Genomic DNA, 16,068 nt, shown 5'->3' on the forward strand with positions numbered 1-16,068 from the left:
AAAAAAAAACTCCAAGTCTGGTCGCCATGATCCCCCCCCATTACGATGATACCTGGATACACCACTGCCTTCAGCAATATGAATTGTCTTGAATAAACTGTCTACAGTTAGTTGTAAACATCTCTTATCCATGTTTCTGACTAAATGTAGATAGTTCCACAGATGGCAGCATGAAAACAGCTTGGAAATTGGAAGAATAGACCACCTGCTGACTACAGTTATCCGATTTTGGACTTATAAAATTCAAAATCGAAGAGGTTTTCTAGAATTCAGATCCAGAATCTGATAGAACCAAATAAATACTATATGTAGAGATGGGTTTTATTTATGAATTTAAATTCTGAATGATTTCATATTTCACAAATTTGACTCCTGTGTTGGACAAGTACATCAAAATAAGGATATAACAACATATTAAAGTTATGTACAAAGTTTTCTTTTTTATGAAATTTCCCAAAAAACTCACTCCTCTTTCAACACCTGAGTCCCAAACACCAAATATGTGAAGAATTTATGTAGAATGTTAATAATTGTTTCTATTTTAAGAAATAAAACAAAAATGACATTTAAACTTATTTAAAATTACCCTTAAATGGAAATGAAACTGCTCAAATTAAGTGTAAAGTCAGTATGCATCACTTAATTTGAGATTAATAAAATTATATTAATAAAAAAAACAGTGGAAATAATATGAGGAGTATTCATAACAGTAAGAGCAAAACAGTATCTTTCAGAATTTCTGTATGGGAGTTCGGGGAGGGGAATTAGGATTAGTGTGTACAAAAGGCAATGTGCATTAAGAATGACCTGTCCAGATAAACTAATCAGTGCAACTCAGCATTTATTTATTAGTTAAATATTGGTTAAACTAGCAAGTTTAGTATTAGCATATGATGCAAGAAAACAATCTTATGCAGCATCAGCCTTATTAAAAATAATAAAAAATCCTTACCTGTGCATTGTTCAAAAAATAATTTTTTGTTTAAGGGTATAGAGCTATCATTAGCAAACTATGGACAGAACCTCCAGTCAGTGGAAGGAATTCATTAATAATCAAGGAAATGAGTAGGGAGGGGAAAAAAAAAAATCTGAATTTACTTGCAATAAGTAGTTGGAAAAAAAAAAAAAAATGGCAACCCAAATAAAAAAAAAAAGCAGAAAAAGATGGAAACTTTTTTTTTTTTTTTTTTTAGAATGCCAATCAAAATCAAAAGCCTTGGAACCAAGGTTTCTGATTGGTTTAGTAAGGCTGAATGATGTAAGGAAGCAAACTTTTTCTATATCAGCCAAAAACAAATAAATAAAATAATATTCATACTATTCCTACAAAGTAATCATCACTCCAATCATATCTCCCCTTAGATGCTTTGTTATCAAACTTTGCAGTTCTCACCATGTAAGCTGTTTTTGATATGTGTATAAAAACTTTTCATTCATCACGAATCTGGTCTTGCATCTCTGAATCCTCTATAGAAGTTTTATTATTATTATTTTAGGTACATTCTCCAGACTTTAATACAATATTCTAAATGAAGTCTAACCATCATTTTGTACACAAGGATAATGATATCCTGCTCCCCACAAGCAAAGGCTCTATAAATCATAGACAGGACACAACCTACCTTCCTAACACACCATGTATACTGAATGGAAAATTTCATGTCATATTGAATCAAAACACTGTCTTTTTAGTATTGAACCTCACCCCTTGTTTATTAGGGACTCCAGGATTTCTTTTCCCCAAAAAAACATTAGCATTAGTAGAGGCATTTGATGCAAGAAAGCAAGCTTATGCAGCATCAGCCAAAAAAAAAAAAAAAAAAAAACCCACTTCCACTTCACCCCTCTGTTCGTTCCAAATACCTGTCCAGCTGAGCCTTAAACTTATTTAGGCTATCAACCTCCACCACAAGGGATGGAAGTCTGTTCCACCAACCAACCACCTGCTGGCTAAAGGCAAATTTCCTCACGTCTATCCTACATCTGTCTTTCCTCAATTTGAATTTATGCCCTCTCAGGTGATTTTTCTGAGCTAGAGGAAGAATCCCATCAGCATTGAGCATGCTTAAACCATTCAAGGCTTTATACACCTCTATCAGATCACCTCGCTGGTGCCTAGTCTCCAGACACTGTAATTTGCAAAACTTAAGCCTTTCTTCGTAAGAGCACCCCTTTGTTCCATTCACTAATATTGTTGCCCTTCTCTGTACTCGTTCCAGCAGCTCTACATCCTTCTTGAAATGAGGCCTCCAGACCTGTATACAGTACTCTAGGTGTGGCCTGACCATTGCTGTATATCAACTGCTCAGAGAACTTCATATCTGCCTGCACAACCACCCCCAAGTCCCTTTCATTCTCTACCACTGTCAGTGTAGTACCACAGAGTTGATACGTTGCTCTGGGGTTGCTGTTTCCCATGTGTAGTACTTTACATTTGTCAATGTTAAACTTCATTTGCCACCTCTCAGCCCATCTGCTCAACCTTTCCAGATCCTGTTGCAGCAGCATAGTGTCAGTAGTGTCCTTGACAACCCTGCCAACCTTTGTATCATCTGCAAACTTTAGCATTAGCATTAGTAGAGGCATTTGATGCAAGAAAGCAAGCTTTTGCAGCATCAGCCAAAAAAAAAAAAAAAACCCCACTTCCACTTCACCCCTCTGTTCGTTCAAAATACCTGTCCAGCTGAGCCTTAAACTTATTTAGGCTATCAACCTCCACCACAAGGGATGGAAGTCTGTTCCACCAACCAACCACCCACTGGCTAAAGGCAAATTTCCGCACGTCTATCCTACATCTGTCTTTCCTCAATTTGAATTTATGCCCTCTCAGGTGATTTTTCGGAGCTAGAGGAAGAATCCCATCAGCATTGAGCATGCTTAAACCATTCAAGGCTTTATACACCTCTATCAGATCACCTCGCTGGTGCCTAGTCTCCAGACACTGTAATTTGCAAAACTTAAGCCTTTCTTCGTAAGAGCACCCCTTTGTTCCATTCACTAATCTTGTTGCCCTTCTCTGTACTCGTTCCAGCAGCTCTACATCCTTCTTGAAATGAGGCCTCCAGACCTGTATACAGTACTCTAGGTGTGGCCTGACCATCGCCTTATACAATGGAATAATCACCTCCTTATCCCTGCTGGAAAAATTCCTGTATATCATTGACAATACTCCATGAGCTACTCTTGCAGCCCGTCTGCACTGCTCAGAGAACTTCATATCTGCCTGCACAACCACCCCCAAGTCCCTTTCATTCTCTACCACTGTCAGTGTAGTACCACAGAGTTGATACGTTGCTCTGGGGTTGCTGTTTCCCATGTGTAGTACTTTACATTTGTCAATGTTGAACTTCATTTGCCACCTCTCAGCCCATCTGCTCAACCTTTCCAGATCCTGTTGCAGCAGCATAGTGTCAGTAGTGTCCTTGACAACCCTGCCAACCATTGTATCGTCTGCAAACTTGGACATTAAGCCCGATATACCATCATCAATATCATTTATAAATACAGAAAACAATAATGGACCCAACACTGAGCCCTGAGGGACTCCACTAATAACTTCAGTCCACGATGAGCAGTGTCCATTGATTACCACTCTCTGTCTTCTCCCCCTCAACCACCCCTTTATCCATAGCAGCAATTTGCCTCCAATGTCACACTGCTCCAATTTGTGTAGCAGTCTTCCATGTGCAACAGTATCAAACGCCTTTCTAAGATCCAAGTATATAATATCAAAGTTATTCCCTGCATCCAGTTCTTTTGTGACTGCATCATCGTATCCAATCAAGTTGGTCAGGCAAGACTTCCCCTTAACAAAACCATGCTGTGTCTGAGCTATAACTGAAGTCTTGTCTAAATGATCCTGCAGTGCTTCTTTAACCAGTGCCTCCATTAATTTTCCTGGAACAGACGTTAAGCTCACAGGTCTATAATTACTTGTGTCAGCCTTTGATCCTCCTTTGTGAGTTGGGGTCACATTTGCACATCTCCAGTCTGTGGGTACGTCCTCTGAGTCCAAGGAAACTCTCATAATTATGGCTAAGGGTTTGCTTACTTCCTCTGCTGCCTCCTTTAATATAAATGGATAGATCCCATCCACCCCGGGTGCCTTTCTTGTGTTTATCTTCAACAATTTCTCCTCCACTTTACTCTCAGTTATTACAAGATTCTCTAGCTTACTGCTAGAGTTGAATACACCTCTGGCTTTTCCCTCGCTAAATAACTCCTCATGTGTGAATGTCGATGCAAAATATTCATTTAGTTTGTTAGCTACCTGAGCAGGATCATCAACAGTTGATCCATCGATATCAAGTGGACCAATCTGATTAATCCCCTTCCTTCTAGAGTTTACATAAGTAAAGAACTCTTTGCTGTTTTTCTTTACATCCCTTGCCAAAGATTTCTCGTAATCTGCCTTCGCCTGCCTAACCTCCTTCGTAACTTGATTACAGATTAAGTTGTATCTATCATAGGCTTCTGTGTCATGTGTTAATTTGTATGTATCCCATGCATGTTTCTTCTCTGCCATATGCCTCATCAGTTCATCTGACATCCATTTAGGCCCAAACCTTGAACAATATTTCTTAGTTGGTATGTAAAGCCTAGTAGCTTCCAAAATAAGTTCTTTGAATGCTTCCCATTTTGCATTTGCTGTTGGTAATATCATCAGTTGTTCCCACTGTATAGAATTTAAATACTGTCTCAGTCCATCGTAGTCGCCTTTACGAAAGCAATAACCCTTCCCTTTACCCCTAATGGTAGTTACCTCTTTGAGTAAATCCCACTTCAGCACACTGTGATCACTGCCACCTAGTGGTTCATTTATCTGCAGATTCTTAATGCATGAAGAATCACTGCTGATAATCAAATTAAGAGTATTCCTCCCTCTAGTTGCCTCCCGAACATGCTGATGTAGAAAACAATCATCCAATAAATCCACAAAAGCCTTGCTAGTGTGTGAGTGACAAGCCCCCAAATTCCAGTCAATATCTGGGAAATTAAAATCTCCCATTATAAGACTCTCTAATTTACTGGCCCAATCTATTTCCCTGTACAGTATCTTATTATACCCATCAGAGTCATTAGGCCTATAGCACACTCCTACTCTCAATTTTGATCTCCCAATGCTTATGTCACACCAAACTGACTCGACACTGCACTGTCCAGCGATGTCCACTGGCTTCACTTCCTTGGATTTTATGTATTTCTTAACTAATAGCATAACCCCTCGTTCCTTCCTATCCAGTCTATCCTTTCTGTAGACGTTGTACTCCCCAAATTCCAGTTCTGCATTCCTTATATCTGTGTGACACCACATCTCTGATATCCCAACAATATCTGCCTTTGATGTTTTGAGCAATACCTCAAACAGTTCTACTAATGTGAATGTTCAAGCAGGGGAAGTGTTTGTTGCAGAATGACTGGGCTTTACTGAAATTTGATTCACTTGACTCGCAAGTGGGACCTGAATATCATTTCCAATTGCATTTTAGAGTAACAGTTCCTTTAACTGTGACCACTGGAGGAATGTCCCTGGCAAACATTATACATGATGTTGAAGTTTGGTTCTTTAATGCCTCACAGTAGCTATGCAGTCATTTTCAAATCTTACAGACTCTTCTCCTTAACTTTTACTTGATCAGCCAGTGGCATAGCTTATGTGCTGTGAACTGGTGCAATACATAGGAGCTTCCAGCCAAAGGAGACATTCCAAATTGTCCGACATTCATTTAACTACAGAAATTAATAATAGGAAATCCCAAAATGGAATTTTGCATTAGGGCCTACAAGAGTTTGCTATATTACTGATCACAGCTATTAAAGTATTGTTCACTGCCTGCTGCAATTGTCATATTAGGATTCATCTTATGAACATTCATATACCTGTACCAATATACATTTTATTAATCTAAAACTTTAAGCTATTCTACCATGAACAAATTAATGAATGACCAGGTGCATCATGTTCTTGGCACTGAATCCATAAGATGCCTGATATGATTTTGGAGAAAGATCTTTGTACAGCAATAGATTCACTTTATTTTTAGTCTCAAGATTAACCCATCAATTTTTTAAAACTTTTTTTTAACCGGTGTTGGTTGTAGAATTATAATATTAATTAATGAAGATTTCTGGAATTGGCATTCACTAGAAAAATAAGTTCTGCCTATGCATCATAATTGACCAGCTGATTGCCACCAATCATGCCAGCCCTCTACTATACAAGATGAGAAGTAGTGAGGGGTTATTACATTGTAAATGAAAATCTGACTCTGTCATTTGTCTATTAATGTTGTTTCTTATGTCTGCTAAGAGCCAAATCTGTGAGGTGCAGCCGACTGATATCTGGTCCTTATGCACTGAAGTTTGTCTAGATGCTCCAGAACTTGGGTGTATTCTGTTATTCCCTAATAGCAACACTGACCAACTACCTTAGAATCTCATTTAATATGAACAGCAATTTTCTGAGTAGGCTATCTAGCCTTAAAGAGCCAGACTCATCCCATTCAAATGGGTCTGCACTGCTAATTAACATAGTCTGAGCATCCCTCCAAAATTACACTCGAGTGTTGGCATTCAAGATGAGTGGACACGCTTCGTCAGGGATCTTCAGTTTAGTGGATTGGATTACTGTTAATTATTGCTTTTAAATATATTTGATTTATTTAGTATATTGTTGGATTATATTGTTATAGGTTTTCCTGTAACAGTTTGATTTTTATAATATTATAGATATCATTTTTTAAAGTTAATTTCCATTGATATTTAGCTAATTTTATAATGGTAATTACGAGATCTACCTTACAGACATCACAGGGTATCGTGACTCACATGTAAATCACCATTGGCTTTTCCATGTGAGTCATGATTTAATCCGTTGCGGAACCTGTGGAATGTTTTCCAAGGTCAACCTGGTGACTAATCATAGCTCACCTGGAGATTATTTTCTTTGTGATTGATGTAAGCAGTGCACTGATCTTAAATTACAATTTGGTGCACTGATGGAACAATTTGAGTCACTGAAAAAAACGGGTGCTTGCCCTCGAGAATAATGCATCTGGGAGCTAGTCAAAGACTTAAGACTCCAGTAATCTACAAAGTGATGCACTCCCGATTCGGGCCTCAAAACAGAAAAACCAAGTGCAAACTACTCTGGTTCAAAAGGACTTTGTTTTATTAGGAGATTATTATCAGGGAAACAGGGAATATTTTTTGTAATAAGGATAGGTGGAGTAGAACCAGGGTATGTCTGCCGGGAGCAACTATTAATGATGTCACCAACAGATTATCAGATTTTAAGGGGGGGTAAAGAGAATATTATTATTCATGTGGGGACTAATGACATTAAATGTACACGATCTGACGATTTGTTAGAAAAATACAGGACCATGCTGAGGAAATGCCGTGAGCTAGGCCACAATGTCTATGTGTCTGCAATTCTGCCCATACATGATAGGAGGGATTATATGTTAAAAGCCTTGTGGATTAACTCAAGACTTGAAGGGCTCTGCAAGGCTTTTGGGGGGAAATTTCTATCAGCTTGGCCCACACTTGTAGGTAGAAGAAATTTGTTTTGTAGAGACGGGATACACTTAAACAAAGGTGGCGCAAATGTTTTTGCCAGTATTATTGAGGATACCTTAAAGATTCAGGGAAATTGCTAGTTAGGGGGATGTAGTAGTAGTGGTGGTGGCATGTGATGCAAGAAAGCAAGTGTATGAGCTTATGCAGCATCAGCCAAAAAAAACACACCATTCCCTCCAAATGCCTGTCCAGTTCCTCCTTAAATTTATTCAACCTATCAGCTTCCACAACGACAGATGGAAGTTTGTTCCAGCAATTAACCACCCACTGGCTAAAGGCAAATTTCCGCACATCTATTCTACATCTGTCCTTTATGCCCCCTTAGGTTCGTAATCTGAACAAGTGGAAGGATCGCATCAGAATTCAGTGTGCTTAACCCATTCAATTTAATGTGGGTAATACTGACATGCGTTTTATCTGATATTGGTCAAAGTAACTCTTGCACATACCTCAAGAGTTTGTATCTGTTTCCCCAACTGGACATATCTCTTCCCTGACGTTAGATAATATCTAATGCCAGGGAAGAGAGCCTAAAAAACTTCAAGGGTTGTTAAATATACAAGAACAGTAAGTCTTAATTGTTTATATAGTAATGTTAGAAGTGTTGTCAATAAAATGAGCGAATTCGAACTGCTGGTTAAAACAAGTAATGCGGACATAATAGGGCTTACGAAAACATGGTGCCACCTGGAAATAGGAGGAGATGACTTTCAGTATGGCTTGTATAATGTATTTAGGAAGGATAGGGTAGATATAAGGGGGTAGTGGTGTAATGCTTCTTATCAGAAGCAGCCTGTGTGCGACGATAGCTTTCCTGGATTCAGACGTTTCACGTGCTAGTACAGAATCTGTATGGTGTGAGATAGTTGGAAACAAAGGTATAATGCAAGTAGGGGTGATCTACAGACCATGTGGTTGTGAAGATTATGACGAAAGCCTCTACATGCAAGTGGAATGGGCAAGTAAGCATCAATGTCTTATTATGGGCGATTTCAATTTGCCTCTAATTGAATGGAGAAAATGGGAAGGAAACTCGACATGGGGATCAAAATTTTTAAATCAACTAGATCACTGTTATTTGTATGAACATGTCAGGGAAAGTACTAGAGAAAAGAATATCCTAGACCTCCTCATCACCCATGAATCAGATGACATTACAGGGCTGACAATAGAGGAACCAGCAGTAGGAAGTGATCACTGAGTTCTATGGTGGATGATGAAAAGAGAAAGAGAGAGAGAGAGCAGAGAAGTAAAAGGCAAAGGAATGGGTTATAATTTCAAAAAAGGAAATTACGATGCCTTAAGGTGCTACATAGCCTCTATTAACTGGGTAGATATCGCACAGAGAACGAATACAAATGAACTGTGGTATGCTTTTAAAACATTAGTCACAGATGCCTCGAATGCGTATTTACCATTAAAAAAAATAAAAAAACTCTACGAGGAGGGTTCCAAGTTGGATGAATAGTGAAGTTGCCACATTACTTGAGCAGAAAAAGGTGGCATTGAAAAGTTAGAGCAATAAAAAGTACTGAAGCCTATAACAGCTACAAAATGATCTGTAATAGAGCCACAGAAAAGGTTCGACAGGCAAAGGCAGTTTATGAGAAATCGCTAGCAAACAGAGCAAAGAGGGGGTTTGTTTGTTATTTGGTTTTTAGGAGCATTAGCAACTAGGGCCATATTACTCTGGGGATATGCGGTGGTCATTCCCTGACCTTTCTGCATCCTCCGTATTTGGTGGTCACAGGCTTGAACCCCGGTCTAATCAAGAAGCATGTGCTACACACTGCTGCTCCTGCCCACCTGACTATGCCTCAAAGGGGGGGGGGATAAGGAATTCTTTACATATATAAATGCTAAGAAGAGGCGCCTCGAAGAGGGGGATAAGGAATTCTTTACATATATAAATGCTAAGAAGAGCAGGACAAACCAGATTGGACCTTTACGTAAGGTAAAGGGGATAGTATTAAATACACCAGCTGCCGTTGCAGATGAATTCAACAGTTATTGTAGTTTTAAATGTTTTCCACCAACCTTATGTAGAAATAAAACACAACGAAAATGAAAACTGGAATCTTGATAACTATGTACTTATAATAAATTATATTTGCCTGTATTTACAATAAATTATATTTAACTATACAACTAAAATATATAAAATATACATTAAAATATACTGGGTTAAGAACAATAGAACCATAAAATACATTAAAATATGCTAAATTAAAAGCGATAAAACATTAGCTTTCGAAGACTCCTGCCGCCTTCTTCAGCGGTATTTTCTTTGTTCTGCAGTGCATCTTTAAATACCAGCAGGTTCGCGGTACCCATCACGTGTTTCATTCCCATGTGTTCCGTTCTCTTGTGTTATGGAACCGGAAGTGGGTCATATGGAACCGTCCATCCCTTCTGAGGATAATAGCCTCAAAGAGGGGATGGATCCGCGTTCCTCTATCTCTATTAATGTTCACTGTGGAACAGATCTGCAAACTCCCGAGCCACTTGCGGTCCCAGAACTTATGTGCCCGATCGGTGATGATAGCATCGTCCATAATACAAGAGAACCGGAACACCGGTTGTCTTGTGCTATGGAACCAGAACACCGGAACCATAACACAAGAGAACGGAACACATGGGAAATGAAACACGTGATGAGTACCGTGAACCTGCTGGTATTTAAAGATGCATTGTTCTTAACCCAGTATATTTTAAATGTATATTCTATATATTTTAGTTGTATAGTTAAATATAATTTATTGTAAATACAGGCAAATATAATTTATTATAAATACATAGTTATCAAGATTAAAGTTTTCGTTGTGTTTTATTTCTACACAAGGTTGGTGGAAACATTTAAAACTACAATATGAATATACCCAACCTCAGAGGCCTGTTTGAGGAATTCAATAGTTATTTTGCATCGATATTTACAGAAGAAAAACCTTTTGTGGCAATGGGAAATTGTGGGAGCGAAGTTGAAAAATATGTAATTAATGATATTGAAATTTTGCAAGATTATTTAATGAAAAAAACTTTCGAGCCTATAGGCCAGTAAGGCTCCTGGAGTTGATGGAATATACCTTATAATCTTAAGGGAGGCGGCAAGTGAGTGCATTGAACCATTGAGGCTAATTATGTGAGCATCATTAGACACTGGGGAAATTCCGTTGGATTGGAAAAGTGCCAATGTATTTCCCATACATAAGTGTGGTTCTAAGAGTGAAGTGGGAAATTATCGACCTGTCAGTCTGACTTCAGTGGTAGGGAAAATCATGGAGGCAATGATCAAGGGTGGAATTCAGAATCATTTGGATAGAATTGAAATTCAAGATACTCAGCATGGTTATGTAAAGGGAAAATCATGTTTAACAAATCTGGTTTGCTATTTTGAAAGGGTCACTCATGAGCTGGATTTAGGGAATAATTTCGATATTGTTTATTTAGATTTCAGCAAAACTTTTGACTCAGTCCACATGAGTGGTTGCTTTATAAGCTGGAACAGCTTGGAATCACTGGGAAAATCCTTAGATGGATATCAGGATGGCTTCAGGGCAGGAGGCAGAGGATTGTGATAAATGGCTATTCCTCAGATTGGGTTGATGTAAGGAGTGGGGTTCTCCAAGAATCAGTATTAGGACCACTGTTGTTTTTAATTTTCATAAACGACATTGATGAAGGGATAGAGGGCGTGATGTCTAAATTTGCAGACGATGTTAAAATTGGTAGAGTAGTCACTGTCAAGCTGAGCTTCAGAGAGACCTAGATAGACTTCAGGAATGGTCAGAAAGATGGCAGCTATGCTTTAATCCAACAAAGTGTAAGGTATTACACCTGGGAAACAGTAATCTCAAAATAACTTATTCACTTGGTGGAGTTCAACTAAACCCAGTACTGGAGGAAAAGGACTTGAGTGTTACGATACGGTCAGACATGAAATTCTCTGAGCATTGTAAACAGGTTGCAAGGAAGGCCCATGGTGTCCTATTGAACTTTTGCAAGTAGAGATAGGGACGTAATAATCCCATTATATAAGGCTTTTGTTAGACCACACTTGGAATACTGTGTTCAAGTATGGAGCTTGCACCTAAAGAAAGACATCGAGCTTCTTGAAAGGGTGCAAAGACGGGTAACTCGCCTGGTGAGATCGGCAAAAGGAAGTCCTTATGAAGAAAGACTTCGAATATGTGGGTTGCAGAGTTTGGAAACTAGACACCTTAGAGGAGATTTGATTGAGGTGTTTAAGGCTCTGAGAGGCATCAGTAAAATGAATAAGGACGAAATTTTCAAGATTATAAATGATGCTAGAACTAGGGGACATAAATTCAAGTTACGAGGGGGGAAGAGATGTTTAGATTGGACTGCAGGAAGTTTTATTTTAGCCAGCAAGTAATAAATTACTAAGAATAAGTTGCCTACATGGGTGGTAGAGGCTGACAGTTTGGGGAAATTCAAAAGTCATCTGGATAGTACCTTCGGGTAAGGGGAAACGCATAGGATGATAGGTTTAATTTCCTTTTCTTTTATTAATTATTAGTTTTTTTTTTGGCTGGTGCAGCCTAAGCCGTAGGCTTTCTTGCACCATGCAGCCATTACTAATACTAACTAACCTTCCAATATTTGGCCTTTTATGAATTAAATAATACTATTTGTCATACATTTACCATTTAAATGGTTCTGCATCCTGCTTATTTTCCCTACCAAATTAAGAATAATTTGCATATATTATCTGATACACTCTTCAAGATATCAGAATGAAGAATAAGCAAATCTTAATATAAGTATCAATTACTATTTGTTACTAACTCCTACATGATTCTGAACTAGCAATAGATTGTTAATAATAACACTTAACCAAATTTAATCAAATAAAACCAACCAATTAGTACCACTGTGTGTGTATGTGTGTATAATATGCTTACAATTACTTTTTAAGTAACCTCAAATATTAAAGCAAATTCAAAGTATAATTACTCTAAAAAAGTTACAGTAATTATACACAGTTTGTCAATGGGAGTGTTGCCCCTACCCTGCCCCCATTAATTTTTCAATTTTAATTCAAGAAATAAATGCTAATAAGAATTACTTAAAAAAGAGCCATTGTGCTTACCATAGTGACTTCCTGTTTGAGTTCATCCAGATCAGATTTTCCTTTCTTGCCTTTCTTCCCCTTGGCATTAGTATCAGTGACAGCCCTGCCATCTTTGGACATGTTTGATGAAACTGCAGCACGATAACTATTTGACCGTCCAGACTAAAAGAAAAGACAAAGGCAATAATTCAATAATTCAATGTTCCCATAGAAACCTCGGGGGCTCACATCTGGTGAGTATGGGCTTGGCAAACCCAGGGTCCTGAGCTGGATATCATCATCTCTCTCTCTCTCTCTCTCTCTCTCTCTCTCTCTCTCTCTCTCTCTCTCTCTCTCTCTCTCTCTCACACACACACACACAGGGGGGTAACTCGGGAATTTTTTTTTGGCTGGTGCAGCATAAACCTCAGGCTTCCTTGTACCACGTGGCTAATAATAATAATAATAAATATTAATAACATTTTAAATTAATCTAAAAATTGAGAACATTTCAGTGATTTAACTTGATTAAATTTAACAATGATTTAACTTAAAGAATTTAAAAAAAATTGTGCTAAATATTAAAACCACTATATATCATAAAGGCAACCAATTGCTTCAGCAAAAAAAAAAAAAAATATATATACATATATAACAACTGGAAATGAAAGAGTTCTACTCCCACTCAAGCAACTGGCTGCAGAATTAACCCATTAAAAAATTAAACTAATAAAATGATTAGTTTTACTTCTTTTTTTTTTTTTGCCAATTCAAAATTTTGTAACTGCTTGTTGGCCACTAAAAATATTTGTTATAACAAAAAACAAGTTTAATTATGCCTAAAACTTCAGAAAAAAAAAAACGTTGGTGACAGAATAGAGATGTGAAAATATCAATCTCTATCAAATTTAAGTTTGGAAGCATTTACTACAAAACCTTTGATATTATCCAATACAGGGAGGTCTCTTAAAGCTTACAGGGCCTATTTACTTTTCATTCTTTGATTTCACTATATTATATCAAACATACTGAAATGCCCCTATATTTAATCTAATTTTTTGCTTTCAAAGAAATTCAAAAGCATTGTACAAATTTGGTGTTGAAGTTATGTACACAACTTATTCCAGCACTAACTTGTGATACAAACTCTTGGAAATCTGTATTTAAATATTAGTTTGTAAGAAAAAAAAAAAAAAATCACTAAATTGTATTTGAATTATATTTTTTCAGGCCCTATGTTTTTTGTAAGCCATAAACTTCATAGGCCTTTGGCAGCACAGTGCCTAATGGAAAAGACAGTCCTGATCCAACACAGACTAAGTTCAACTATTTACAAAAAAAATATTTCAAAATATTCATTCCAATTGTATATGTAAAAATATATACAATTGTATATGCAAAAAATATACAATCTTGCGATATAAGAAAACTCAATAACTCAAATGCAAAAAGAAAGTTTTTCTCCCCAAATTACATTTATCATTTTTATTTTTCTTATGAATATCAAACATACTTGTAATTCCCATATTACCATCTGTATATGTATTGTGACAAAAATGTCACTTGCAACTTTATGCTTGCTAAATTCATTAAGAAATAATAATTGAAAATGGACCTGCATAGGGTATTTTGGCTGATATTATATGCAGCAAACTCATCGAAAGTCTGTCACCTCCCTACATCCTTTCATAGAATTGTAAAATGTGATTACCTTTGGCTTTTTTTTTTTTTTTTTTTTTTTTTTTATTGTAATGTAGGGTATTTTTGCAACATCTCCCTCCTGGAATACAAACAAACTGATGTTAAACAAATTACTGTATATTGGAATTTATTTTTCCTGATAGTACAAAGGCAGAGTGGTATCTTTGAGAAGCTTTTTGATAGTGAAAAACTAGTAGAAAAACTACAAATTCTGCTCCCCCCCACCCCACAAGAGATCTAAAACAAATGTACCTTATCAGTGCCATCAACTTTGGGCAGGGGCTTATTTTTTAAGGGAACAAAAAGGTTCCCTTAAAATATTATTGTACACAGTGACATTAATGACACAGTGACACTAATGACACCTGCAGACTTGCTTAACAAGTACAGGTCAATGTTGAAAAAAGTTGCAAGTTAGGGTTAAATTTGAAGGGGTCTGCAATTCTGCCCAGCCATGACAGGAGGGAGTATATGATAGGAGCCTTGTCAATCAATCCAGCCCTGGAGAGATTGTGCAAGGTTTTGTGAGGTACAATTTTTCTCAGTGTGATCTGTGCTTGTTAACAAGAGAGACTGCTTCTACAGGGATGGGATACACTTAAATGGAAAAAGGGTGCTGATGCTATCAAGGCAGTGTTAGATGGGTCAGAAAACTGGTAGCTTCAGGGGATACATAGACTTACAGATTAACAACAGTCACAGGTAGAGGTGACAGTGATAATGATTCTTGCACTACTTCTATTGGAATGAGCAGCAGCCTTGAAAGCTGCTTCTCATTTTAAGTGCTAGGCACTAGGTATTTCAAGAATTGCTAGGACTCATCACAAAACAAGTGAATACATGGGTTATGTTAGGGTAACTACGAGTGCACATATATTTTCATGTACACCAATGTTGAATTATAGTAAATAAATATGAATTTGAAGTAAGTATGAATAAGTATAAATAAGTATGAATTTTAAGACAAATGCAGATATTGTTGGGATTTCAGAGTTACTCAGATAAAAAAAAGAACATAACTAGACTAAAAGCACAATTAGGAAGGTGATTTCTAAATTGTGCCTGTTTAATGATGACTACTTAATTGTACAATCAGTAACTCACAAGCAATAAATATTTTAATGCAGGGCATGTTAAGTTCAGCACTATGTTTGAATATTTATATTTATTGGTGAAACATTTTACTTTTATCTTATTATTATTATTATTTTTTTATTATAGCTTCTGAAACCTGTCCAAGCATCTGCTATAATAGATGTCACTGGTTAAAGAAGCACTGCAGGATCAGCTAGACAAGACTGCAGTTATAGTTCAAATAGAGCATGGGTTTGTTAAGGGGAAGTCTTGTCTGACCAATTTGATTTGATACTACAATGTGGTCACAAAGCGACTGGATGCTAAAAAATAATTTGTTGCAGAAAAGATACTGTTGCACATGAAAGATTGCTATACAATTTGAAGCAGTATGGCATTAAGGGCAAGTTTCTGCAATGGATAAAGGGATGGTTGAGTGGGAAAAGACAATGGAAATCAGTGGACACTGCATTTCATGGTCTCCACTAATTTACCACAATTAACTAGCCTTTCAGGTTCTTGTGGGCATCCTTCTGCTAGATCTGAAGGTAATGATATTGAGGAAGGTATATCAGGCTTAATGTCCAAGTTTTCAGATGATACAAAGGTTAGCAGGGTTTGTATTCAAAGTAATGACAACA

The 16,068-nt window shown here is 37.2% G+C and overlaps 1 protein-coding gene across 2 annotated transcripts in view; it reads right to left on the minus strand.

Annotated features, from left to right (window-relative positions):
* The window catches only part of LOC150074994 (sodium/potassium-transporting ATPase subunit alpha-like), a 219,529-nt gene that overhangs the window by 151,537 nt on the left and 51,924 nt on the right, over positions 1-16,068 (minus strand). For both annotated transcript variants that reach the window (XM_090388741.1, XM_090388740.1), the window contains exon 2: positions 12,692-12,835. In XM_090388741.1, coding sequence (XP_090244867.1) covers positions 12,692-12,835 — 144 coding nt within the window. The remainder of the gene's footprint in view (positions 1-12,691; positions 12,836-16,068) is intronic.

This window comes from Mastigoproctus giganteus, chromosome 14, assembly GCF_048544385.1.
Source record: "Mastigoproctus giganteus isolate SK-2022 chromosome 14, ASM4854438v1, whole genome shotgun sequence".
Taxonomy (NCBI): domain Eukaryota; kingdom Metazoa; phylum Arthropoda; class Arachnida; order Uropygi; family Thelyphonidae; genus Mastigoproctus; species Mastigoproctus giganteus.